Source organism: Ciona intestinalis, chromosome 11, assembly GCF_000224145.3.
Source record: "Ciona intestinalis chromosome 11, KH, whole genome shotgun sequence".
Classification (NCBI taxonomy): Eukaryota; Metazoa; Chordata; class Ascidiacea; order Phlebobranchia; family Cionidae; genus Ciona; species Ciona intestinalis.
The window spans coordinates 4701384-4722242 of NC_020176.2; the positions used below are offsets into that span (position 1 = coordinate 4701384).

At 37.8% G+C, this 20859-nt stretch overlaps 3 protein-coding genes and 1 non-coding gene across 4 annotated transcripts in view; 1 reads left to right on the forward strand and 3 right to left on the reverse strand.

Annotated features, from left to right (window-relative positions):
- Positions 1-20859, reverse strand: part of LOC100179929 (4-coumarate--CoA ligase 1-like) — a 36238-nt gene that overhangs the window by 9112 nt on the left and 6267 nt on the right. The window lies entirely within an intron of this gene.
- Positions 353-8977, reverse strand: LOC100187379 (ovochymase-1-like). Its single transcript, XM_026836722.1, has 10 exons — positions 8764-8977; positions 8320-8500; positions 7695-7858; positions 6767-7338; positions 5811-6230; positions 3992-4349; positions 2171-2338; positions 1648-1860; positions 1079-1179; positions 353-704 (listed from the first exon to the last, which is right to left on the reverse strand). The coding sequence occupies exons 1-10, from the start codon at positions 8931-8933 to the stop codon at positions 508-510; spliced, it is 2544 nt and encodes an 847-aa protein (XP_026692523.1). The 5' UTR covers positions 8934-8977; the 3' UTR covers positions 353-507.
- The window catches only part of LOC100177152 (transmembrane protein 184B-like), a 9917-nt gene continuing 4061 nt past the window's right edge, over positions 15004-20859 (reverse strand). Inside the window, exons 5-10 of the mRNA XM_002130116.5 lie at positions 20248-20323; positions 19652-19743; positions 18555-18724; positions 17772-17972; positions 16849-16966; positions 15004-16018 (exon numbers count right to left, since the gene is read on the reverse strand). Of these exons, the coding sequence (XP_002130152.1) occupies positions 16015-16018; positions 16849-16966; positions 17772-17972; positions 18555-18724; positions 19652-19743; positions 20248-20323 (661 nt within the window). The 3' untranslated portion in view covers positions 15004-16014. The remainder of the gene's footprint in view (positions 16019-16848; positions 16967-17771; positions 17973-18554; positions 18725-19651; positions 19744-20247; positions 20324-20859) is intronic.
- mir4188 (microRNA 4188) lies at positions 18232-18295 on the forward strand. The gene has a single exon (NR_034586.1). It is a non-coding gene; the product is annotated as a microRNA 4188 (primary transcript).

Below are 20859 nucleotides of genomic sequence, written 5' to 3' on the forward strand. Positions count from 1 at the left end.
ACGTTCGTCTGCGCTCGTCTACGTTCGTCAAAATTTTGTCCATTTTTTGTCCATGTTTTTTTACGTTTGTCTACATTTTGTCCATGTTTGTCTACGTCTACGTTCGTCAACGTTTTGTCCATTTTTTGTCCATATTTTTTACGTTCGTCTACGTTCATCTACGTTCGTCTACGTTCGTCTTTGTTCGTTTACGCTCGTCAAAATTTTATCCATTTTTGTCCATGTTTTTTTGTCCATGTACGTTCGTCTACGTTCGTCTACGCTCGTATACGTTCATCAAAATTTTGTTCATTTTTTGTCCATGTATTATTTTACGTTCGTTTACGTTTGTCTACGTTCGTCTACGCTCGTCTACGTTCGTCTACAGATGTATTTAATTTCTTCCACCTTTACCTGGCGTTGCGACACAATGATACACGACACAATACACAATGTTACATCACACCTATTGTGACATAAAGGGCAACATTTAAAAAAAACAATTGGCGATAATCAGCCAACATTTGTTTAATCGTTTGTAGTTGTTCTACGAATCCAATCAATATAGGATCGAACTTTGGTGTACATTCCCGGTTGTCTTGGTTTTCCACATCCCTTGCCCCAACTAACTACCCCGTGCAAATAATAGACCCCATCACCCCCTCTACACATCAGGGGTCCCCCAGAATCTCCCCAGCAAGAATCAACACCCCCACCAGGATAACCTGAAAAAAGTAATATCTTGTCAACTTTTTTTAAGGTTCTTATTTTTTTTTAAAGTTTTTCAGAACAAAGTTAGAACTAAAGCTTATTACTGTCGATTTGTGGCTTCATCCTGGCTTTTTGTCATCACTAATTTTTAATCTTTCTATCAATTAGGCAAATAAAAGTCAATATATTTTACTATTACTATAGTAAAACTGAACCAGATGCAATTTTCAGGGCTGGTTTTATTAAAAACCTTTAAATTCATGATGAATCACCCACAATGTTACATACATGGTAACTCATAAGTGTCCTCATGGTGTATGAAACTTTAATTTCACCACCTTGCGAGGATTAATAAGTGCCATGAGTTTTATAATATTCTATTTCAAACCTGCACAAAGATTGGTTGAAGTCACAGCTCCATGAAGTGCCGGCCACGAGGAACAAATATCATTGTCGAGGATGGGAACTTGCGCAAAATGTAGCGGCGTTCTGTAATATTTTTGTATTTACTTTAAATGTTTAAATGTACCAAACAAAAACTATTGTCTGATCACAATCTAAACATTTAGAGCACAAAAATAGAAAAAAGAAACCACCAAAGCTAGTGTGTCATCTTTAATTTAGAATTATTTTATCTTTTAAAATAAAATTTTGTATTATGACAAATTAATTTATTAAATAACGTACTGTAACAAATACATTCTATGTCGTATTGAGAAATATTGAGGAAAGGTTTGGAAAGCCCTGCACTTCTACAATGATAGTACAAATACAGAGACCTACCTTTTTGTCTATCGTTGGCTCACACATTTTATTTTTATTTTAGAGCTTTCCAAAAAATAAAAAAATAAAACTAAAAAAACTTCTCCAAAAATTTTGGGAAGCTTTATTGTAGTGCTACAGTCCTGATACCAATTCATTCAATATCCAGTTGGTGTCACAGCACAAAAGAATTACCTTCTTGAGAATCTCTGGCTTCCTCTGCTGCCCCATCCTGCCACCACACATAGATATCCTACGCTGACATGTTGGTTGGGCAAACACACAGGGTGAATTGCGGGCGTAAACACAACCGGTGTAGAAAGTTTGATTAAAGCAATATCGTTCAATGGGACACCACTGACTCCAAATGCAAACGGACGAGATCTAGATGGGTAGAAGCGTCGATACCTGGAAATAGTGTTTGTATTAAAATAGAAGTTACTTTATTGTATTTTAGGTATTCATCTAGAATTTTGCTAACTTTTGACCTCCTGTTTAGACACTCAATCATTTCACAATGACGAAGATAATCTTACAAGAAACCAGTGGTTACTAGCAGGTTGTCTAAAACAATCACCTGCATAGTAAAGTGTGGTAACTAGTAAACGGGCACGAGGTGTATGAAACAGAAGCACGTGTTATAACGACTGTCGTTGCCCCAACATGCGAAGGTACATAAGCTACATTCATACCAAAGAGCCATGAGCTTTGGACTTACTCTGGGTGTATGACAACTTTGCTAATCCTTAAGATTTGTTCATTTATTGATGGAAGTTGAATATCGTGTCTGCCCATCAAGGCGCTGAAGATTGTTGCGTTGACGTCGTAAGTTCTGATGCTTCTTGGTGCCGTGCCGACCAAACAATGAGCTGCAGTGAGTATCCATCTGTGGAGGGAATGTATTAAAAATACATCATGCTCACTGTCGAGTCTATTTATACACCCCATGCTCACTGTCGAGTTACATCTATACACCCCATGTTCACTGTCGAGTGTATCCATACACCCCATGCTCACTGTCGAATGTATTCACACACCCCATGCTCACTGTCGAGTGTATTCATACGCCTCATGCTCGCTGTCGAGTGTATTCATACGCCTCATGCTCGCTGTCGAGTATATTCATACACCCCATGCTCACTGTCAAGTGTAATCATACACCCCATGCTCACTGTCGAGTGTATTCATACACCCCATGCTCACTGTCGAATGTATTCACACACCTCATGCTCACTGTCGAATGTATTCATACACCTCATACTCACTGTCGAGTGTATTCATACACCTCATGCTCACTGTCGAGTGTATTCATACACCTCATGCTCACTGTCGAGTGTATTCATACACCTCATGCTCACTGTCGAGTGTATTCATACACCTCATGCTCACTGTCGAGTGTATTCATACACCTCATGCTCACTGTCGAGTGCATTCATACACCTCATGCTCACTGTCGAGTGTATTCATACACCTCATACTCACTGTCGAGTGTATTCATACACCTCATGCTCACTGTCGAGTGTATTCATACACCTCATGCTCACTGTCGAGTGTATTCATACACCTCATGCTCACTGTCGAGTGTATTCATACACCTCATGCTCACTGTCGAGTGTATTCATACACCTCATGCTCACTGTCGAGTGTATTCATACACCCCATGCTCACTGTCGAATGTATTCATACACCTCATGCTCACTGTCGAATGTATTCATACACCTCATGCTCACTGTCGAGTGTATTCATACACCCCATGCTCACTGTCGAGTGTATTCATACACCTCATGCTCACTGTCGAGTGTATTCATACACCTCATGCTCACTGTCGAATGTATTCATACACCTCATGCTCACTGTCGAATATATTCATACACCTCATGCTCACTGTCGAGTGTATTCATACACCTCATGCTCACTGTCGAGTGTATTCATACACCTCATGCTCACTGCCGAGTGTATTCATACACCTCATGCTCACTGTCGAGTGTATTCATACACCTCATACTCACTGTCGAGTGTATTCATACACCTCATACTCACTGTCGAGTGTATTCATACACCTCATGCTCACTGTCGAGTGTATTCATACACCTCATGCTCACTGTCGAGTGTATTCATACACCCCATGCTCACTGTCGAGTGTATTCATACACCTCATGCTCACTGTCGAATGTATTCATACACCTCATGCTCACTGTCGAATGTATTCATACACCTCATGCTCACTGTCGAGTGTATTCATACACCTCATGCTCACTGTCGAGTGTATTCATACACCTCATGCTCACTGTCGAATGTATTCATACACCTCATGCTCACTGTCGAGTGTATTCATACACCTCATGCTCACTGTCGAGTGTATTCATACACCTCATGCTCACTGTCGAGTGCATTCATACACCTCATGCTCACTGTCGAGTGCATTCATACACCTCATGCTCACTGCCGACTTGTTTTGAGACAACAAAGATATATTTTATACACCAATTCCATATAACACACATACTCCATAACTTCTACACTCCACACATATGCCTACCTGTCACTCAACAGAGCTCCCCCACAGTTTGCTTCTCGTATCCTCACAAGCCAAGGCCAACTTCCAGGGATGGCTTCACTGCCTCCAACTATTCTATCTGTGTTTGGCCCTCCTACCCCGAAAGGTAAAATACTTTGCACCCCACACTCTGAGGGCCTTGCACGCCCATATCTGGGCAGGAAACGAACTGTAGCTGAAAACCCCTTCCCAGTGGTTGGGTTATTCCTCCGCAGACGTGTGCGAAAGGTCAGAGTAAGATTGCTTTGGTTGAACTGCAATCTTGGCGAGTTTGTTTTGATTCCGCATAGTCTTTGTGAAGTATTACCCGCTTGAATGGCAAGGTAATCTAATCTGCAACCTGGTGGGGAACAATCCATGTAACTGGGTATTAGGGCTTTAAATTGGTTGTTGTAAATATTATATAGTGTTAACATACACTGGAACAGTTCCACTGTGGGCATGAAAGTGGCAAATTGGGTAGAATGTCACATTTTCGACTTTGGTAAAAAATCATATTTTTTTGAGTTTTCGACTTTGGCAAAAAATCAGATTTTTTCAAGTTTTGGTACAAACACATGATACCGGTATCATGCGTTGGGGTAGAATCTCACATTTTCAACTGTGACAAAAAATTGATTTTTTTCAAGTTTTAGTACAAAAACATGATACCGGTACCATGCGTTGGGGTAGAATCTCACATTTTCGACTTTGGCAAAAAATCAGATTTTTTTTAATTTTGGTACAAACACATGATACCGGTATCATGCGTTGGGGTAGAATCTCACATTTTTGACTTTGGTAAAAAATCATAATTTTTTGAATTTTGGTACAAACCCATGATACCGGTATCATGCGTTGGGGTAGAATCTCACATTTTTGACTTTGGTAAAAAATCATATTTTTTTGAGTTTTCGACTTTGGCAAAAAATCAGATTTTTTCAAGTTTTGGTACAAACACATGATACCGGTATCATGCGTTGGGGTAGAATCTCACATTTTCGACTTTGGCAAAAAATCAGATTTTTTTTAATTTTGGTACAAACACATGATACCGGTATCATGCGTTGGGGTAGAATCTCACATTTTTGACTTTGGCAAAAAATCATAATTTTTTGAATTTTGGTACAAACCCATGATACCGGTATCATGCGTTGGGGTAGAATCTCACATTTTTGACTTTGGTAAAAAATCATATTTTTTTGAGTTTTCGACTTTGACAAAAAATCAGATTTTTTCAAGTTTTGGTACAAACACATGATACCGGTATCATGCGTTGGGGTAGAATCTCACATTTTCGACTTTGGCAAAAAATTGATTTTTTTTAAGTTTTGGTACAAACACATGATACCGGTATCATGCGTTGGGGTAGAATCTCACATTTTCGACTTTGGCAAAAAATCAGATTTTTTTGAATTTTGGTACAAACACATGATACCGGTATCATGCGTTAGGGTAGAATCTCACATTTTTTGACTTTGGTAAAAAATCAATTTTTTTTTAAGTGTTGGTATAAACACATGATACCGGTATCATGCGTTGGGGTAGAATCTCACATTTTCAACTTTGGCAAAAAATCATATTTTTTCAAGTTTTGAAACAAACACATGATACCAGTATCATGCGTTGGGGTAAGTCACTCAAGTTTCCACTCTCAAAAATATAAATAAAATGGTAGTGTTTGGTTACAAAATATTAATTATCTGTAACGGTGCATTCTTTAAGGTTATCTTGAGGGGGTTATATGACATACATTCACCCCTTAGTGATCATGTATGAACAAAATAAAAAGGCGGAACACAAAGTTATAAGCCCAACCAACCTTCTGAATCGTTCAGCTGCAACTTTGTAAATTCCACTTCCACATAATAGTAAGAAGATGGGGCAGTTATCGTCCATATACATTGTAACCCTGGTGAATATCTATTTGGGTAGTTGGGGGAAAATATAATCGTCCCGTCTGTTAATACACTGCCCCCACAAGAGTCACTAATGCTCCTTAAGTCGAGGTGAAAACCGGACGACTCGATCGAAGAGTCAGAATGAAACACGATAAGCAAGGAATCTTGGGAGAGCACGATGTCGCCGCCCTGGTGGCTGCAAATTTGGCGCACGAGTCTTCGGTTTTCGAAAGTTTGTGTTACATCGTTGTATGTGGTGGTAAATATACGTAGATAGTCGTTGACGCAGTTCGGTAGAGTTTCCATTTGTAAACTAACAACGCGCAGAAGAAGTTTGTTGCCTGGTGAAAATCAATGTATTAATATTACTGCTAGACATATAAACGAATAAATGGAACTTATTCATTCTTGTTGTAGGGCTACGACAGTGATTATAAAACGAGTTCTAAGTCGTTGGTGGTTATAAGAAGTTTATATTTTGGTTAATAAGATCAATAAATTAATGTTACTAAACACGTTGAATGAATGTAACTTATTCGTATAGCAGGGCAAAGACAGCCGGTATAATGCTGATGTTATGTTTCATACACCTCCTGCTTTTGAACAAGTTACCACATATGTAACTTATGTATCCTCGTGGGTGAGAAAATAACAGTCATTATAACATGGGTGTTCTGTTTTATACACTTTGTGCCTGCTAACAAGTTACCTTGTAAGCTCTCCAAGGATAAATACAGTTACATGAGATATGTGGGAACTTTTGTGCTGTATATGAGTACATAAAATGTGATCCTAATAAATTAACTTTTGCAACAATTACAACTTTTTTGAATAATTAAAATTATATAAAATTCAAAGTATATAAAAAAATTTATACCAGCTTCAATGTCCCTTTGTGATCTCCGTATCATCCATTCACATCTGGTGTTACTTGGATAATAAAGTGGGTAGTTGGGTGACTGTATCACTACTGGTGCTACAAGTACTTGAGGCGTTCCATCGCATCTTTGGTTGATTTGCACCAAATTGAGCGCTTGAGATATCGACAAGTTTGTTGATTGGGAGTTGTTGGTGTTGGCTTGGAAGGAAAAGCTTCGTGGGGAAGAATAACTTTGATATCTTGAACTTAGAGTTAAGTAGGTTTGAAATGGTGGGTAGTCACTAATTCCTACATATATTTGTGTAGTATTTGGAAGATTGGAAGCGTATAATATAAACATTGTTTCCCAACCGTCCACACATTGTTCATTAGAAATGGAATGCACTTGGAGTGGCGAGCTTAAAAAACTGCGAGCGGTTTTTGAGCAGAAGTAAATAGCTTGTGTGTAAGTATCCGTGCGTGACGACCACAGCGAGAATGATAACGCGCTGTCGCTATAAATGTTACCCCTCCGCCAAGTAACTGGAGAGGTGCGGTTGGGAAATTCATCCATTCCTTGCCTGAGGTACCTGGAAATAATTTGTACCACTGGCATTATAAAAGGAGTTTTTAGTTTCATACAGTTTATGTGTAGGAGTTACCACGTATATAACTTATATATCCTCGCATGGCGGGGCAACAACAGTCATTATAACACAGGTGTTCTGTTTCATAAACCTAATGCCCGTTTAAGAGTTACCATGTGATAGTTTTTTCTAGTCTGGTTGACAATATAGACAACCCATTTTTACTGGACTAGACCCCTGCACATTTTGCCAATAAAATCAACTCAATTTTGTATCTATAAATTATGTTCCATATATTTAAAAGAACAAATAAAATCCATGCTATGATAAATACAGTGGTTCATTAACTGACAACGAACCTTTCAAATATTCTGCCATTTTGAATTATCCTGAAAATTACAACTTTTACCAAAACAGAAACCATAGATTGATTATTGTTTGTTGTGTTTTGTTGAAAAATGTTTTGTATTGTTGGGTCAACATCGCAACAATATAAAGGGCCCGTGCTTCTGTTAAAATGCTCCTGTTTAAAAAATATAGGTTTGTAAAACATGTGTACACCTCATAGGCGGAAAATAGACATGGTGCATACATACACCTCATGCTCACTTTCAAATTATAGTGGGTGAGAGAGAGAGTCGGCGCAACAGAAGAACAAGGTTTGTTACGAGAAGTGAAAAGACGGAAAATGCGAAAGTATAGGCATCGGAAGAGAAGAGGAGAGAGTCTGGTGTTGACATCAATTGAGGGAGAGATAAGTTAGTACACGAGCGCATAAATGTTTTAGTTTGTTTTTTGTATATGCAGAGGCATATACAGGCGGGCTCACATGCCAACAGTCTTTGTCCTGTCCTGCGAGGATTAGCCCCCGTCAATCTTTTTCAATGCCTAGACGCACCTTTGTCTACAACATGGGTGTTTTCTCATACACTAAAAAGATTTACTCCACCCCATCAAGGCATACCCCATACACCCCCCACCCACCTGTCCACTTGATTCATTATTCACCCCCATCACCCCAACATTGCCCCGATCAACCAACGAACTATATCGACCACAAATCCTCCCACCAGAGGCACCAACGAGCACCCAGTCGTTTTCCCCATCCAATATTGGGGACCAAACATGGCCATCTTCAACACCATAATAAGGACGGAAGGAAAGTCTGTGACAGAATGTTTGATTATATATGTAGTAGGGTGGGTCACCTTTAGCACATAATGTCTAAATATCGTGAGAATAAGTTTTTAAATTCTTTGAAAGTTCTTTGTTTACTACTTAATGGGACGAGAAAATAGAATGAAAATGTGCGGGGAAGATTTTCCCATTACCATAAAACACTTATTCGTATCTTCTATAGTTTTATAATATAGGTATTCACGATAGTAAGTATGGGATTCTTAGGAATTGCAGAAGTACCACACTCACTTGCATATGTCTTGAATAGAACACAGATCCTGTTGTTGGGAAATACATTGATCTCTTCCCGATTGCCAAGTCAACACGCTTGTTGGAATCACCTTCTTAATATTAGATGGAGGAGATGAAACTTCAAATCTTAAAGTGAAATCACTAAATATAGATTGAGTTGAAAGCATAATAACTACGCTACCCCCGAGGGTAAGGATGCTTGGGCCTTGGTTGCCACAAAACGATCCGTAGTTATGCCACCCAGGTGTATTCCTTTTACCAGATGGGGTCCTAACAGTAATCTTCTCATTTGGGCAAGTTTGATTTAAGTTAAAAGACGAGTTCATGTTGTTAAATCGGGACCATTCGCCCGGCTTTGGGACTGTGTAATACTGGTGGCCGTCACCACTGCTTTGTAAATTTATGTTGGTGAAATTGAGTTGAATAAGTTGATTGCTTTCAACTATTATTCTCCACCTGCATCTGCGTTGTGGAGATGAAGGGTTAAACTGCCCGATGCTCGATAGCACGCCACGTTTATCGTATATTTTCATCACTTCACCACACGGGGAAACATGATTCACAGATAAAGTTGTTTCGACTAAATTTCCGTAAAATCTCAGAAAATTAAGGTCATAATTTCCCACTGTTCGGTCCCTTGTACTTATTCTTGAGCTACCATCATCTGCCATTGTAATGTACAGGCCACGGTTCGCTCTTGAGTGGCGATAGTTTGACGCAAATCCATAAAACATTAATTGGAATGAAGGTGGGCACTTTCCATACCGAACACTGTAAATCTTCGTCATCAAGCTATCAAACACAATATGATCTTTGCTGCAAAAGTAAAGCGGAAGCTCAAATAAGTTCTTCACGTACTCGGACATTATTGAGAAAGCCAACACATCTCTAGGCAGCAGTGGAAACCTAAACCAAGCCATGTCGTCAGCATTAAGTTCATGTGGCTGGATGTCTATATGTTGAAAGAATCGATATTTTGCAGCACCAGTTGTTGTGCTTGACCTAATGTAAATGTTCATGGGCCGTGAACTTTGGCACAGAGAGTAGAACAAAGTGGACGAGTTGGTGCAGTCAGTGTTTGTAAAACCTGTAAAATAAAGTCCAATAATAACTTGCACTATTCTATTCTACATAGGTGAGGTTCTACATTGTAACATGCCCTGAAGTTCCACACTTACAGTGTAACATGCACCTGTATTACATACTGGTGAGATCCTACAGTATGACAGACACTTTGACTTAAGATTAAAGCCAGAGTTGGCCCATTACTCCATGTTCTTTGTTGTACATAATCTTTAGTAAATTATACTAACTTTTTAATTGCTATGTAGCGGTTTATTAGAGAAAATTAAAAATAAGAACTGAACAAGTTTTAAAGGGCAAACAAGGAGCGCGAAATGCATGAATAAACACAGCCAATCCAGTGTGAACACAAACAAGGGGACGATAGAAATTACGATACGTGCTACCACCAGGTGGCTCGTCACAGCAATTTGACTTTTACCCCAAGTGCTGTGTCAATGGACGAAATCTGCCCCAAATTCTAGGACCTCACCCACATAAAATATAACTTACATCCTCGACTTTGCAGGACAACACAGTCACCACCACCCACAGGGAATCCTGGACACCAAGATCCTCCATCTCCACCAAACCCCCACCTACTCCCATCCCTCCATGCCCAGGAACCCTGGAAGGGATTAATTTAGTACACGGCTGTTGGGACAGTATTAATACAGTGTTCGAATTTGTATTTTAAATAAATTTTACTTAATATTCTGGTGTATTTGTTGGATTTATAAAAGAGTGTTCTGTTTCATACACCTCATGCCCGCTTACGAGTTACCAAGTATGTAACTTTTTGTCAAGAATTTGGACAACCCATTAGTGACCACTGGGTTGGAGCAATTGTCGTTAAGTGTCTTGCCCAAAGACACATACACACACAATGGTAGCAGCGAAGAGCCTTGAACACATTACCTCTGGGTTATAGACAGACGTACTAACCAACTCTGCTACGGCGCCAGACTAGGTTAAATATTTAATGTTATCTGAATCCTACCTGATTTCTCTTTGCTCCGACCAGAAGTGGTAAACAGCTCAGCCTTTGAATGAATTTCATCTCATCTTGCGACCTAATGATGGCCAAGCCATCGCTCCCACAATAAGTAGCAGCACCAGCATATGCATTGTAGCTGTGTGTGGATATCGATAAACATTTGTTTTTGAAGCTGAAAGTCAAGTTTCGTGATTCTGAACAACTGACCAACGCAGTAGGATCTGTAGACAATTATTCATTGTTTATGTAACAATGCAAGTGCGATGAGACAAAACTATAAATGGCTAGCGCTCTGGTTCTAAATACACAGGAAATATTATATAATAGGTTCCAATCCAAGAAAATATAAATGACCAAACCAACCAAAAGTCATGTCTGCTTATTCCCACACTGCAATAGCTTCAGCAACTCGACTGTGGGCATAGGAGTGGCAACCATGGATAAGTCACTCAAGTTCCCACTCACGAGAATATAAATGACCAAACCAACCAAAAGTCATGTCTGATTATCCACACACTGCAATAGTTTCAGCAGCTCGACTGTGGGCATGAGAGTGGCAACCATTGATAAGTCACTCAAGTTCCCACCCACGAGAATATAAATGACTAAACCAACCAAAAGTCATGCCTGCTTATCCACACACTGCAATAGCTTCAGTAGCTCGACTGTGGGCATGAGTAGTGGCAACCATTGATAAGTCACTCAAGTTCCCACCCACGAGAATATAAATGACTAAACCAACCAAAAGTCATGCCTGCTTATCCACACACTGCAATAGCTTCAGTAGCTCGACTGTGGGCATGTTATAAATATACCAACCTTGGCATTTCGAATGATGGCAAAACTCCCATTCATTCTCACCCACATAACACCATGGCATCTCCTTTAGATCTGGGTTAGAACATTTGTCTCCCATTTCCCTGAGTTGTTAATAATTGAGCATGAAGTTAAATAACACAACAAATATTTCATTTCTTTAAATACAATATTAAATATACGAGTTATATGAAAAAATTGAGTATTTGATGATTATAACATGTTGTGCTGAAGAATAAAAATATTTTACCCCACAGGACTACATACATTCAATACGAAATACCTTACGCTGACGTTATAACTGGTGACGTCACTGCTTCTCCATAATCGACATTTCTTCCCAGTTATCGAATGTCGTAGTTCACCGTCATAATACTGTGAACATCGGTGCACGCATCTATTTGTGTCGTCATAGAACTCATCGAAAACAGTGGCTGCTGATAATAAAAATTAATATTTTTTACATCGCCCAGGGGAATTCCTAGGTAAGAATCCCCGGCATATGGGAAATTCCCGATATAAACACCGTACACGTGGCATAAGATAAGTCTTTTTTTATCTTGCAAGGTTTAGTAAGATTATATTAATAATCAAAATACGCGGAAGTTAACGGTAAATCCAGAGTTGTTACAATTTAATATTAAACATTGAAACGCATATTCGCTTATAGCGTCTGTTAAAATACGTAGATTTTACACCTTAACCTAGATACATAGGCTTACATTAGCAAACCTGTGTTATAAAAACTACCCTTGCCCCGTCACGCGAGGGTAAATACGTTACATCCATTCATACACATTTACAATATTACATGGACGCAATACAATACGAACACACCAGTTTACCTGCTTTTGAAATAGCAAAGAGCACGAGAACGACAACCCGCACAGTCAGCATGTTCTAGTCAATGAACTTGGATTATTCCGACACCGAGAATCGAAACCTTGAAATTTCCTCGGGCGCCAAAATTCAGGAAATTATTATTGGAGATATGCCGGTTTAGTTCTTGTGACGTCATAAAAAGGCTTCGGGTGCTTTATTTGTTACGTCGATGATTTTTAACTTGTGGAATCCAGCAACATAAGACAATATAGTACTATGAAGTAAGATGGAATAATGTTAGCACATAAATCGTATATTTTCTAACAGTGTTTTTACCAATTAACAATGCTGTTTTTCAGTGATATAATTCTGTATAAATATAGTAGGGTGGGGAAAGATGGGACACATTTTCATTCTATTTTTCTCGTCCCGTTTGGTAGGAAACAAAGAAAAAAAAGGATTGAAAGCATCCAACTTACCCCAACCTACTATACGTCAATCACAATGGTTAAGTTATTGTTTAAGTTTAATTTATATGCTTACGGTGCAAAGTTATTATTACGGAATAAAGATGACGCCGCTGACGTCACATACGCGTAAGTGACGTCACATAAGATAAAGCGCGTTATACGCGAGAGCCAAAAACACGATCCGTATAAAATGATTTTGTGGCTTCATGCTAGTCAAATATTTGTTTGCAATTAACTGACATACATTAGTTTTAATTGCTTAACTTACGACTTGTACTTTGGCTTGGTCACGACTAAAGTATTAAATAATCGAATTACAAAGGATTCTCGTGATTTAAATCTCTAACTGGACCTCAAGAAACACATTACTTGCACGCGTCAGACTTAATCGCCCGCGGGCTGGAATGGAGTTTGTGCTGAAGTGTTTTCGCCTTCGTAGAAGCCACGATCTGTGGCGTAACGAACGAACGGTGTGTTGTGGTTTAGACCAAGGTTTATACCAAGGTTTAGACGGTTACAAGTTGGTAGTTCAGCTGAGATGAGAGGATTTGGTTTTGCAACTTTGTTTTGTGTTTTGGGTCATATAACAGGTTAAAATGAAATAAACAAAGGACGGGCTGTGAATGTAAAAGGAAAGTCCCATGTGAAAAAAGCTGCAAATCAATATGTGAACGGTTACTTGCAAATACAGGCTTAAGGTGCATGATGGACCCACTGTGTATGGTGCCTAAATAGTGGCTTATTGGATTTTTTTATTAGTATTGGATAATGTTAGAACCAAACACCCAACCGAAGAACCACACACTCTTTGCTGGTTGTTTATAACAACTGTGTTGTTAATCATGCTGTATTATTATTAGATTAGATGTCACTTTATAAGTAGGGGTTTAAACATGGAAAAGAGCAGCCGTATTGCTGTTATCTTTGTGGAGACTAAGACTGTTACAAGCCCAAGCGCAAAGAAACGGCTTGTGGTAAATTGTCAGGACAAGTTTCATGATTCCAAGCGAAACAACAACCAGCCAACCGCTGCTTTGCGAAGAAAAACTAAACCGCCAGACGGCGCTAAAAGCAATACGTGGCCACGTAAAAAAATGTCTGCAGATAAGACGAACCAGGAGTTATTGGACGCAGAAGAAATGATGCGACAATACAGGAAGACTACGGCCAAATACAGAACAATACTTCAAGATATTTTTAACGAAACTCGACGTCAGATGCAGGAATTAACATTCGGACTTCGGGTGTCGATGGCGAAAAATGGGTACGCGAAATGAATATAGTAGGTTGGGGTAAGAATACGATAACAGTAACGATCTTACACCACAGTACTATTTATTAGAACAGTGATTATTACGTAGACAATAAATGACGTAAAGATGACATCATAAAGACCCAGCAACGCCAACATTGCAAGGATGCATTTGTTCCTATTTATTAAACTGTTATGAGTGTTACGTACTTTATCCTCGCGTGGCGACCGGGAAATGACAAACATGGGTGTTCTGTTTCATACACCTCGTCCTAGCCTACGAGTTACGATATATGTAACTTTGTTGGTGATTGTTTTTGGGGGGATTTCTTTCGGGTTAATTTCTTAGCCGTGTTTTATGATTGACGATATATTTGCCAACCCTTGGTTAGCACGCAATCCTGTAACCCAGAGATAATGGGTTCAAGGCTCTTCCCCGCTCTTATTGTGGGCGTACGTGTTCTTGGGCGAGATACTTAGGGGCATTTTACCAACCCAGCGGTCACTAATGGATTGTCTAAATTATCTGAGTTATAAACTTACAATTCTGACTCATATTAACTTATTTGTATATCCACGTTTGTTACAAATCTACCCAATTTCCAGTAATAAAAGTATTACAAATTACATTATAGTGCTTTGTGGATCCCTTTTGCGTTTAACGTATAATACAATAATTCATTGGAAAAAAATAAAACGTCTGAAATGTATTCTTGCTTTAGTGACGTCACCAGCTCACGGTACCTATGACGTGACCAGAAATCATGACGTCACAAGAAACCATATCAGTGACTTTTGATAAAGAAAACACAAGTTTACATAAAATAGGGCTTTATTAACGCAAGGTGCAGCTCAGCCATATTGACCAATATTTGTTGCAGTGATTTCATTTTAACAAGGATCAATATCTTAATTTAGCTGAGGCTGCAACAATGGAAAGCAATCAAAGTAAAGGCTGAAAGGACAATTAGGGATGCACGGGACAACAATAACGTTCTGTGACGTAATAGAACCATGGATTTAATTGTTGCAGCGGTTAGAACTATACTTTGTGGGGATTCTACAGTTGGTGGTTTGCATGCATAGGCGCCAAACCTGGGGTGGCAGGGTAGGCAGGTCATCCCTGAAATTATCTATATTATTCAGTAAACAAAATGTTTTACAGGTCATGGGGCACAAGGATTACCGCCTCCCCTGGAATATATAAAGTTTGGCGCCCATGCATTCATGTATTACGTCAAAATAAACGATATTGCAAAAAAAACGAACTATATTTGCACCACATTAACTTAAACGAGCGAACTAGACATAAATATATACACAGCTAACGGTAGTATATGGGGGTATGGGGGTTATGTACAAATATACATATTCGGTTGTAATGATAGGTTAATATGGTTTATCAATGTGTGGCCAGTTTGTGGCTAAGGGGTACAAGGTGTTTATAGCAGCCCACAAGACACAGAGCTAATGGCCTGGTTTATTTTATATAATGGTTATAAAGCGGTGAATAAAATAACAGAGTAAATATGTTAAAAAAAGGGTTATTTTATTGATGGAGCGGGGGCCATGGGTGTTGAGTGTCTATGAAAGGGTCATTAGCAAAAAGTTGAAATACGTTGGGGTTAAAAGCATGAAGGGGTGTTTTAAACTACCCTGGTCCCTGTAAAGTCAAAGTACGTTCTGTGCGAAGTAGAACTGATTATATAAACTATGTATCACTTTATCACTTGGGTTATATAAATGGAACAAGAATAAAATGAACACATGAAGTATTTGTGCAAAGATAAAAGTTGCAGGTTGACCACCACCACCAATGTATATTGTCTTCACCTGGAACATATATGGAACATATTAATTACTATTATGATAAAATAGGCTCCTAACATATGTATGCAAGGTATGCATGCATCCCCCTGAAATACTATGTGAACAATGTGGTTACAGTCAAGGAGAATTTGTCAAACTGCATAAATTGAAAATCATCTAATAACAGAGGATAAAACATGGGTATGCAATGCATGCCCTGGAAAAAACTTGTGCTACTAATTGCTAGTAACTGTCAGTCTGGTATTCATAAACCTTTTCCTAATTGCTTATGCTTATATCTTAATATGTCAAAACGCCTTCAATAGTAATTCTCAAGCCTTTATAAATTGCAAACCTTTCTTAATTCACAAGAGGATTGGTAAAGCTGACAGGACAACTTATACCAAGTAGCTCCCTTGAGGTTTAATTAAACCAAGGTTGACAACAACTTACTAAACATACTGAAAGACACAGTTGTCTACCAGTACAAAACTCTAGACCAAACATCTAGGTTTCTGACAAATCTAGGACCTCACCCATATAGAACAATAATTATATGTGTTAGAATATTATATATATATGTTGGGGTAATAGGTCAACGGTGCTCCACATCCCAAATCACTGACATGCATTTTAAAACTCTTTGATTTCCAACAAACTGTACATTTATACCTAATGGAAACATTTCTTTAGCTTTGCCAACCCAGTTTTCATTCTAATTCAAGCTTAAATTTCTTCCATAAATTAATTCTGCTTTAAAACCTGACCCATATAGAATAGAACCAAAATTCTGGGCCAATATTAGTAACAATTCATATTAAAAAAGGACAGCAGAGAAACCAATGAACACCTACTTTAAGTGAGTGTAGTTTTGGTACGAAGGAGAGAAATTATGAACAGCGTCTTGAACGATATCTGTTGGGTTAACGGTGTCTTTCAATCTTGACGATATGGATTGAGTTGACGACATGCCTGCACGTAGATGTTATATATTGTATATAAATGTAATATGTATATATATATACAATGCTCGGGACTCAACATTTCTTTAAACCTTCTTGATTTATGAGTAGTTTTGCAGCTTTTTTTGCAACTGTATTGCAGTTTTATTTAATATTTATTTATAAGATAGCTAATATATTATATGTGAATACCAGGAATATTATAATATAGCTGTTTTCGGTTGAACTGGTAAGTAAGAACACCAAACTTATCTCAACGTTTCATATGTGATCGAGCAAGACTTCAATGGGATATGAATATGATCATATACTAGATGAGCACAAAATGACTATTTTAACAAAATATACAATACTAGACACTAATCACTGTGTATAAAGTTATGTGTGTTTCTGTATTAGTAAAATATGATAACAATAACATAAAGTAAATGATTCATTCAATTCCTGTGTGGATGATGCGCTGTATATGTTTTGTAGTTAAATAGGTAACATATGTGTTTATTTGTATACTGGAAACACACACCTCAAGTTATAACATGGGTGTTTTCTTATACACCAGACACACATGGTGTATTCATACACCTTATGCTCACTGTCGAGTTATAACATGGGTGTTTTCTTATACACCGGACACACATGGTGTATTCATACACTTCATGCTTACTGTCGAGTTATAACATGGGTGTCTTCTTATACACCAGACACACGTGGTCTGTTCATACACCTCATGCTCACTGTTGAGTTATAACATGGGTGTCTTCTTATACACCAGAGTACCAGACACTCCAAACACCTCATGTTCATACACAGCCCACCTTTCTCTGGTTGTTTTTCTTGATATATCTGGTACGGGAAAGCATATCTGAGAGCAACAGCAGCGAACAACATCTCAATGCAGATGATGAAGTTTTGAATACCTGCAGCCACGGTCCCGATACCAAGTTTGTCCTCAGCTGACCCCCCAACACTAACGGGGGTGATGGCTCCTGTGGCCTCGAGGACACTCAACAACAAACCTACAGGGTTAGAGTTGTATTTACAGTTAAGCTAAGTTAGGAGTTAAGTTAGAGTTGTATTTACAGACCATAAACCTACAGGGGTTAAATTTACAGTTAAGCTAAGTTAGGAGTTAAGTTGAGTTAGAGTTGTATTTACAGTCTGTGTAAGTTACCTCGCATTACAAAAAATATGTAATGCCTTTGTAAAATTCATGGAGATTTTGATTTTCTGCATTTATGGTAAAACAGCCAAGGTCGCAAGGATACAATTAGAATTTCAAATGCAATTTTTATACATTTGCCAACCTTATACATGTTGTAGACTTATAAGTTGTATTAAAATGAATGCAAACAACACAAGTGACAATTTTTTTTAAATGTAGTAAAAGTTGTAAATAAATTGGGACTGCATTTGTTAGAAGAGGAATAGCCCTGTACAAAAATCGGTATTATAAAATTAACTGTATACAATATATATATAATTATTGTTTTATGCACACTGAGTAGCAACGTCAGCCAAGTTTTAGAAGGCTCAGTTTACAATTTATTACATTGCCCCAGGCGTGAAAACAAATAAACTGCTGAGTCAGCATATTTTACCTTGCCAGAAAGAGAGAAAAATAACGGACTTGACGACAATGAACTTAAGCACTGGATCGAATGGTTTAAGCATTTCCTGTGTTGCAAAGTAGAACAATGCCAGTGCATAGAGGGCAAAGCTGACAGATATGTTGTATATAATGGTGATGTATAGATACCCACTCTTCTCACTGTAATAAAGTTGATTATTATATACGCAAAGAACTGGTATAGTGGGGTCAAGAAATTGTTTACATGTGTTTATTATGTGACTCATAAAAAAGATACATACGAAAAATAGGTTAAATAGGTTATACAAGGTTAAAAAATACTTGTTAAAAACTAGGTAGAATATGGGGGAAATATAAAACACTCCTCAATAAAAAAAATCTTTCGAAAACAAGAAATTTTCAGGTCTTTGAAATATGAAAGTGGGGAAATCAATTCGTCCCCCCAGCCATATTAACCTAGGATTGATCCAAGTCTTTACTATGCTGTATGGAGAGTTATACCAACTCAGTAATCTAGTGAAAAAAGCAACTAGCCAAACCTACAGTTGCCTGTCTCATTTCTCATTAAACGCAATCAACAATAAATAATTTAACAACACTCCCAACCACTATGAGTTAAATTGGGGAGAAATAATGTGTGAGACAAATGAGTTTTAGAATATTTGTAACTTTTGTAAGTTGGTACCTTTGTTTCAAATTTACTTGGTTTATGATAACCTGTCTCATTCTACGGTTAATACAGTCTCTATAGTCATGGCGCTTCAGTTTATTTCCGTTTTTATTTTGAACATAACATAACAATATTTAGATATTTATTCCTTTGATTACAATAACAGAAGTAAAATTGAATGTAAAAAAAACAACAAGTAGTAGCTAAGTATATTAGTTTGCATGAGATAGGAGGTACTAGCCTATAACGCCATAAGCAATAAACTTACATAAACACAGGGGAGGCAGTGATATTTACACTCAATACCATGAAACGAATCTAACTATTGGTTCTAATATTTACTGATTAATGTCAAACTCAAGGGTAGCCTTGCCCACCCTGCCACCCCAGGTTTGGTGCCCGTGTTAGTAAGTTACTACTAGTAATACGACACTTACTTGAAATCTCCATCCTTGTAAAGTCCATATGATTGTAAAATGAGAGTTATAATGGCAAGAGGGGGTTTGATCAAACAGAATTGTAAAGTGGCCTGAGGGGAAACGAAAATTAAACTTGGTTGTCATCAAGTTGTATACAAAACTTCTGTGTAGATTCTATTACATTGTATGAGATACATGCAATAGTTTAAATAATATTAATGTGAATATTAAAAAGTCAGTCAGCCAAACAGCAAGCAATTGTATAAGCGTAAGATAAATGACAATGTGGGAAACATTATGTTAACGCTGTTTAATTTATTTTGACATCTATTTAAACATAAAATATCAATCTCCATTTATACGCTTATAACATTTGTGCATAGTAATGTGATTTAGGTTAGGACAACATATACAATAGATATACACACATACAGTCTACTTTAGTTATACAATACTTTCAAAACTTGGAATAAACCAAAGCATGCCCAAAATGACACCATATTTAGAATCCATTTTAAGCAATTTAAACATTTATTCAAGACACAACAAGTTCACCCATCACCACTAATATACGAAGTACTTTCACATGTAATATATTGGCCAATAGTTCCAACCTGTTTACAAAACCTCAACGTTCCAATGGAGTAAGTTTTCCCCGCCAAACAGCAAGTACAAGAAATCCAGTTCGTCCTAAAATATATTAAATATTAATAACATAAAAGAATATAAAATATATATTGAATATAATAATATATATAAAGTAGTAGGGGAAAGATGGGACACCTTTTCATCCTATTTTCTCACCCAATTTGGTAGTAAACAAAGAACATTTAAAGAATTATAAAAACGTATCCTTAGGACTCCCATAGACCGTTGTTAATTGTTTAAAACACGATCGGGATCAGTGGCGTAGCCAGGGGGTCGGTCCGATGGGTCCGGACCGTCCCCTTTAAAAATCACCAACGGTTTTAAAACTCGCGTAATCGAGCGGTCGCCAAGTTCGCTAAAGTCAATGATCGTAAGATATGCAGATAGGAACATTGGTGATATCTCAACCAAAGTGAACGCTGTTAAACATTAAGTCGGTCCTATTTGAATATAAATCTAGTGTTCGTGGGGTTTTTAGACTATACAACGATTGTATATCGTATAAAAACTATTGTATATCGTTTTTATTCGATTCGCAATACACTTACTTTGACTGTCTCGTGGGTTAATCGTTACGT

What these genes read in the sequence shown, in the direction of transcription:
- LOC100187379 (XM_026836722.1), bottom strand. Translation starts at nt 8,933, where the DNA reads ATGCTTTCAACTCAATCTATATTTAGTGATTTCACTTTAAGATTTGAA. An exon ending in GCAGCTGAACGATTCAGAAG is followed by an intron (nt 4,350 to 5,810) that starts GTTGGTTGGGCT and finishes GTTCCCCACCAG; the next exon opens with GTTGCAGATTAGATTACCTT. An exon ending in GGAGCTCTGTTGAGTGACAG is followed by an intron (nt 2,339 to 3,991) that starts GTAGGCATATGT and finishes TTCCCTCCACAG; the next exon opens with ATGGATACTCACTGCAGCTC.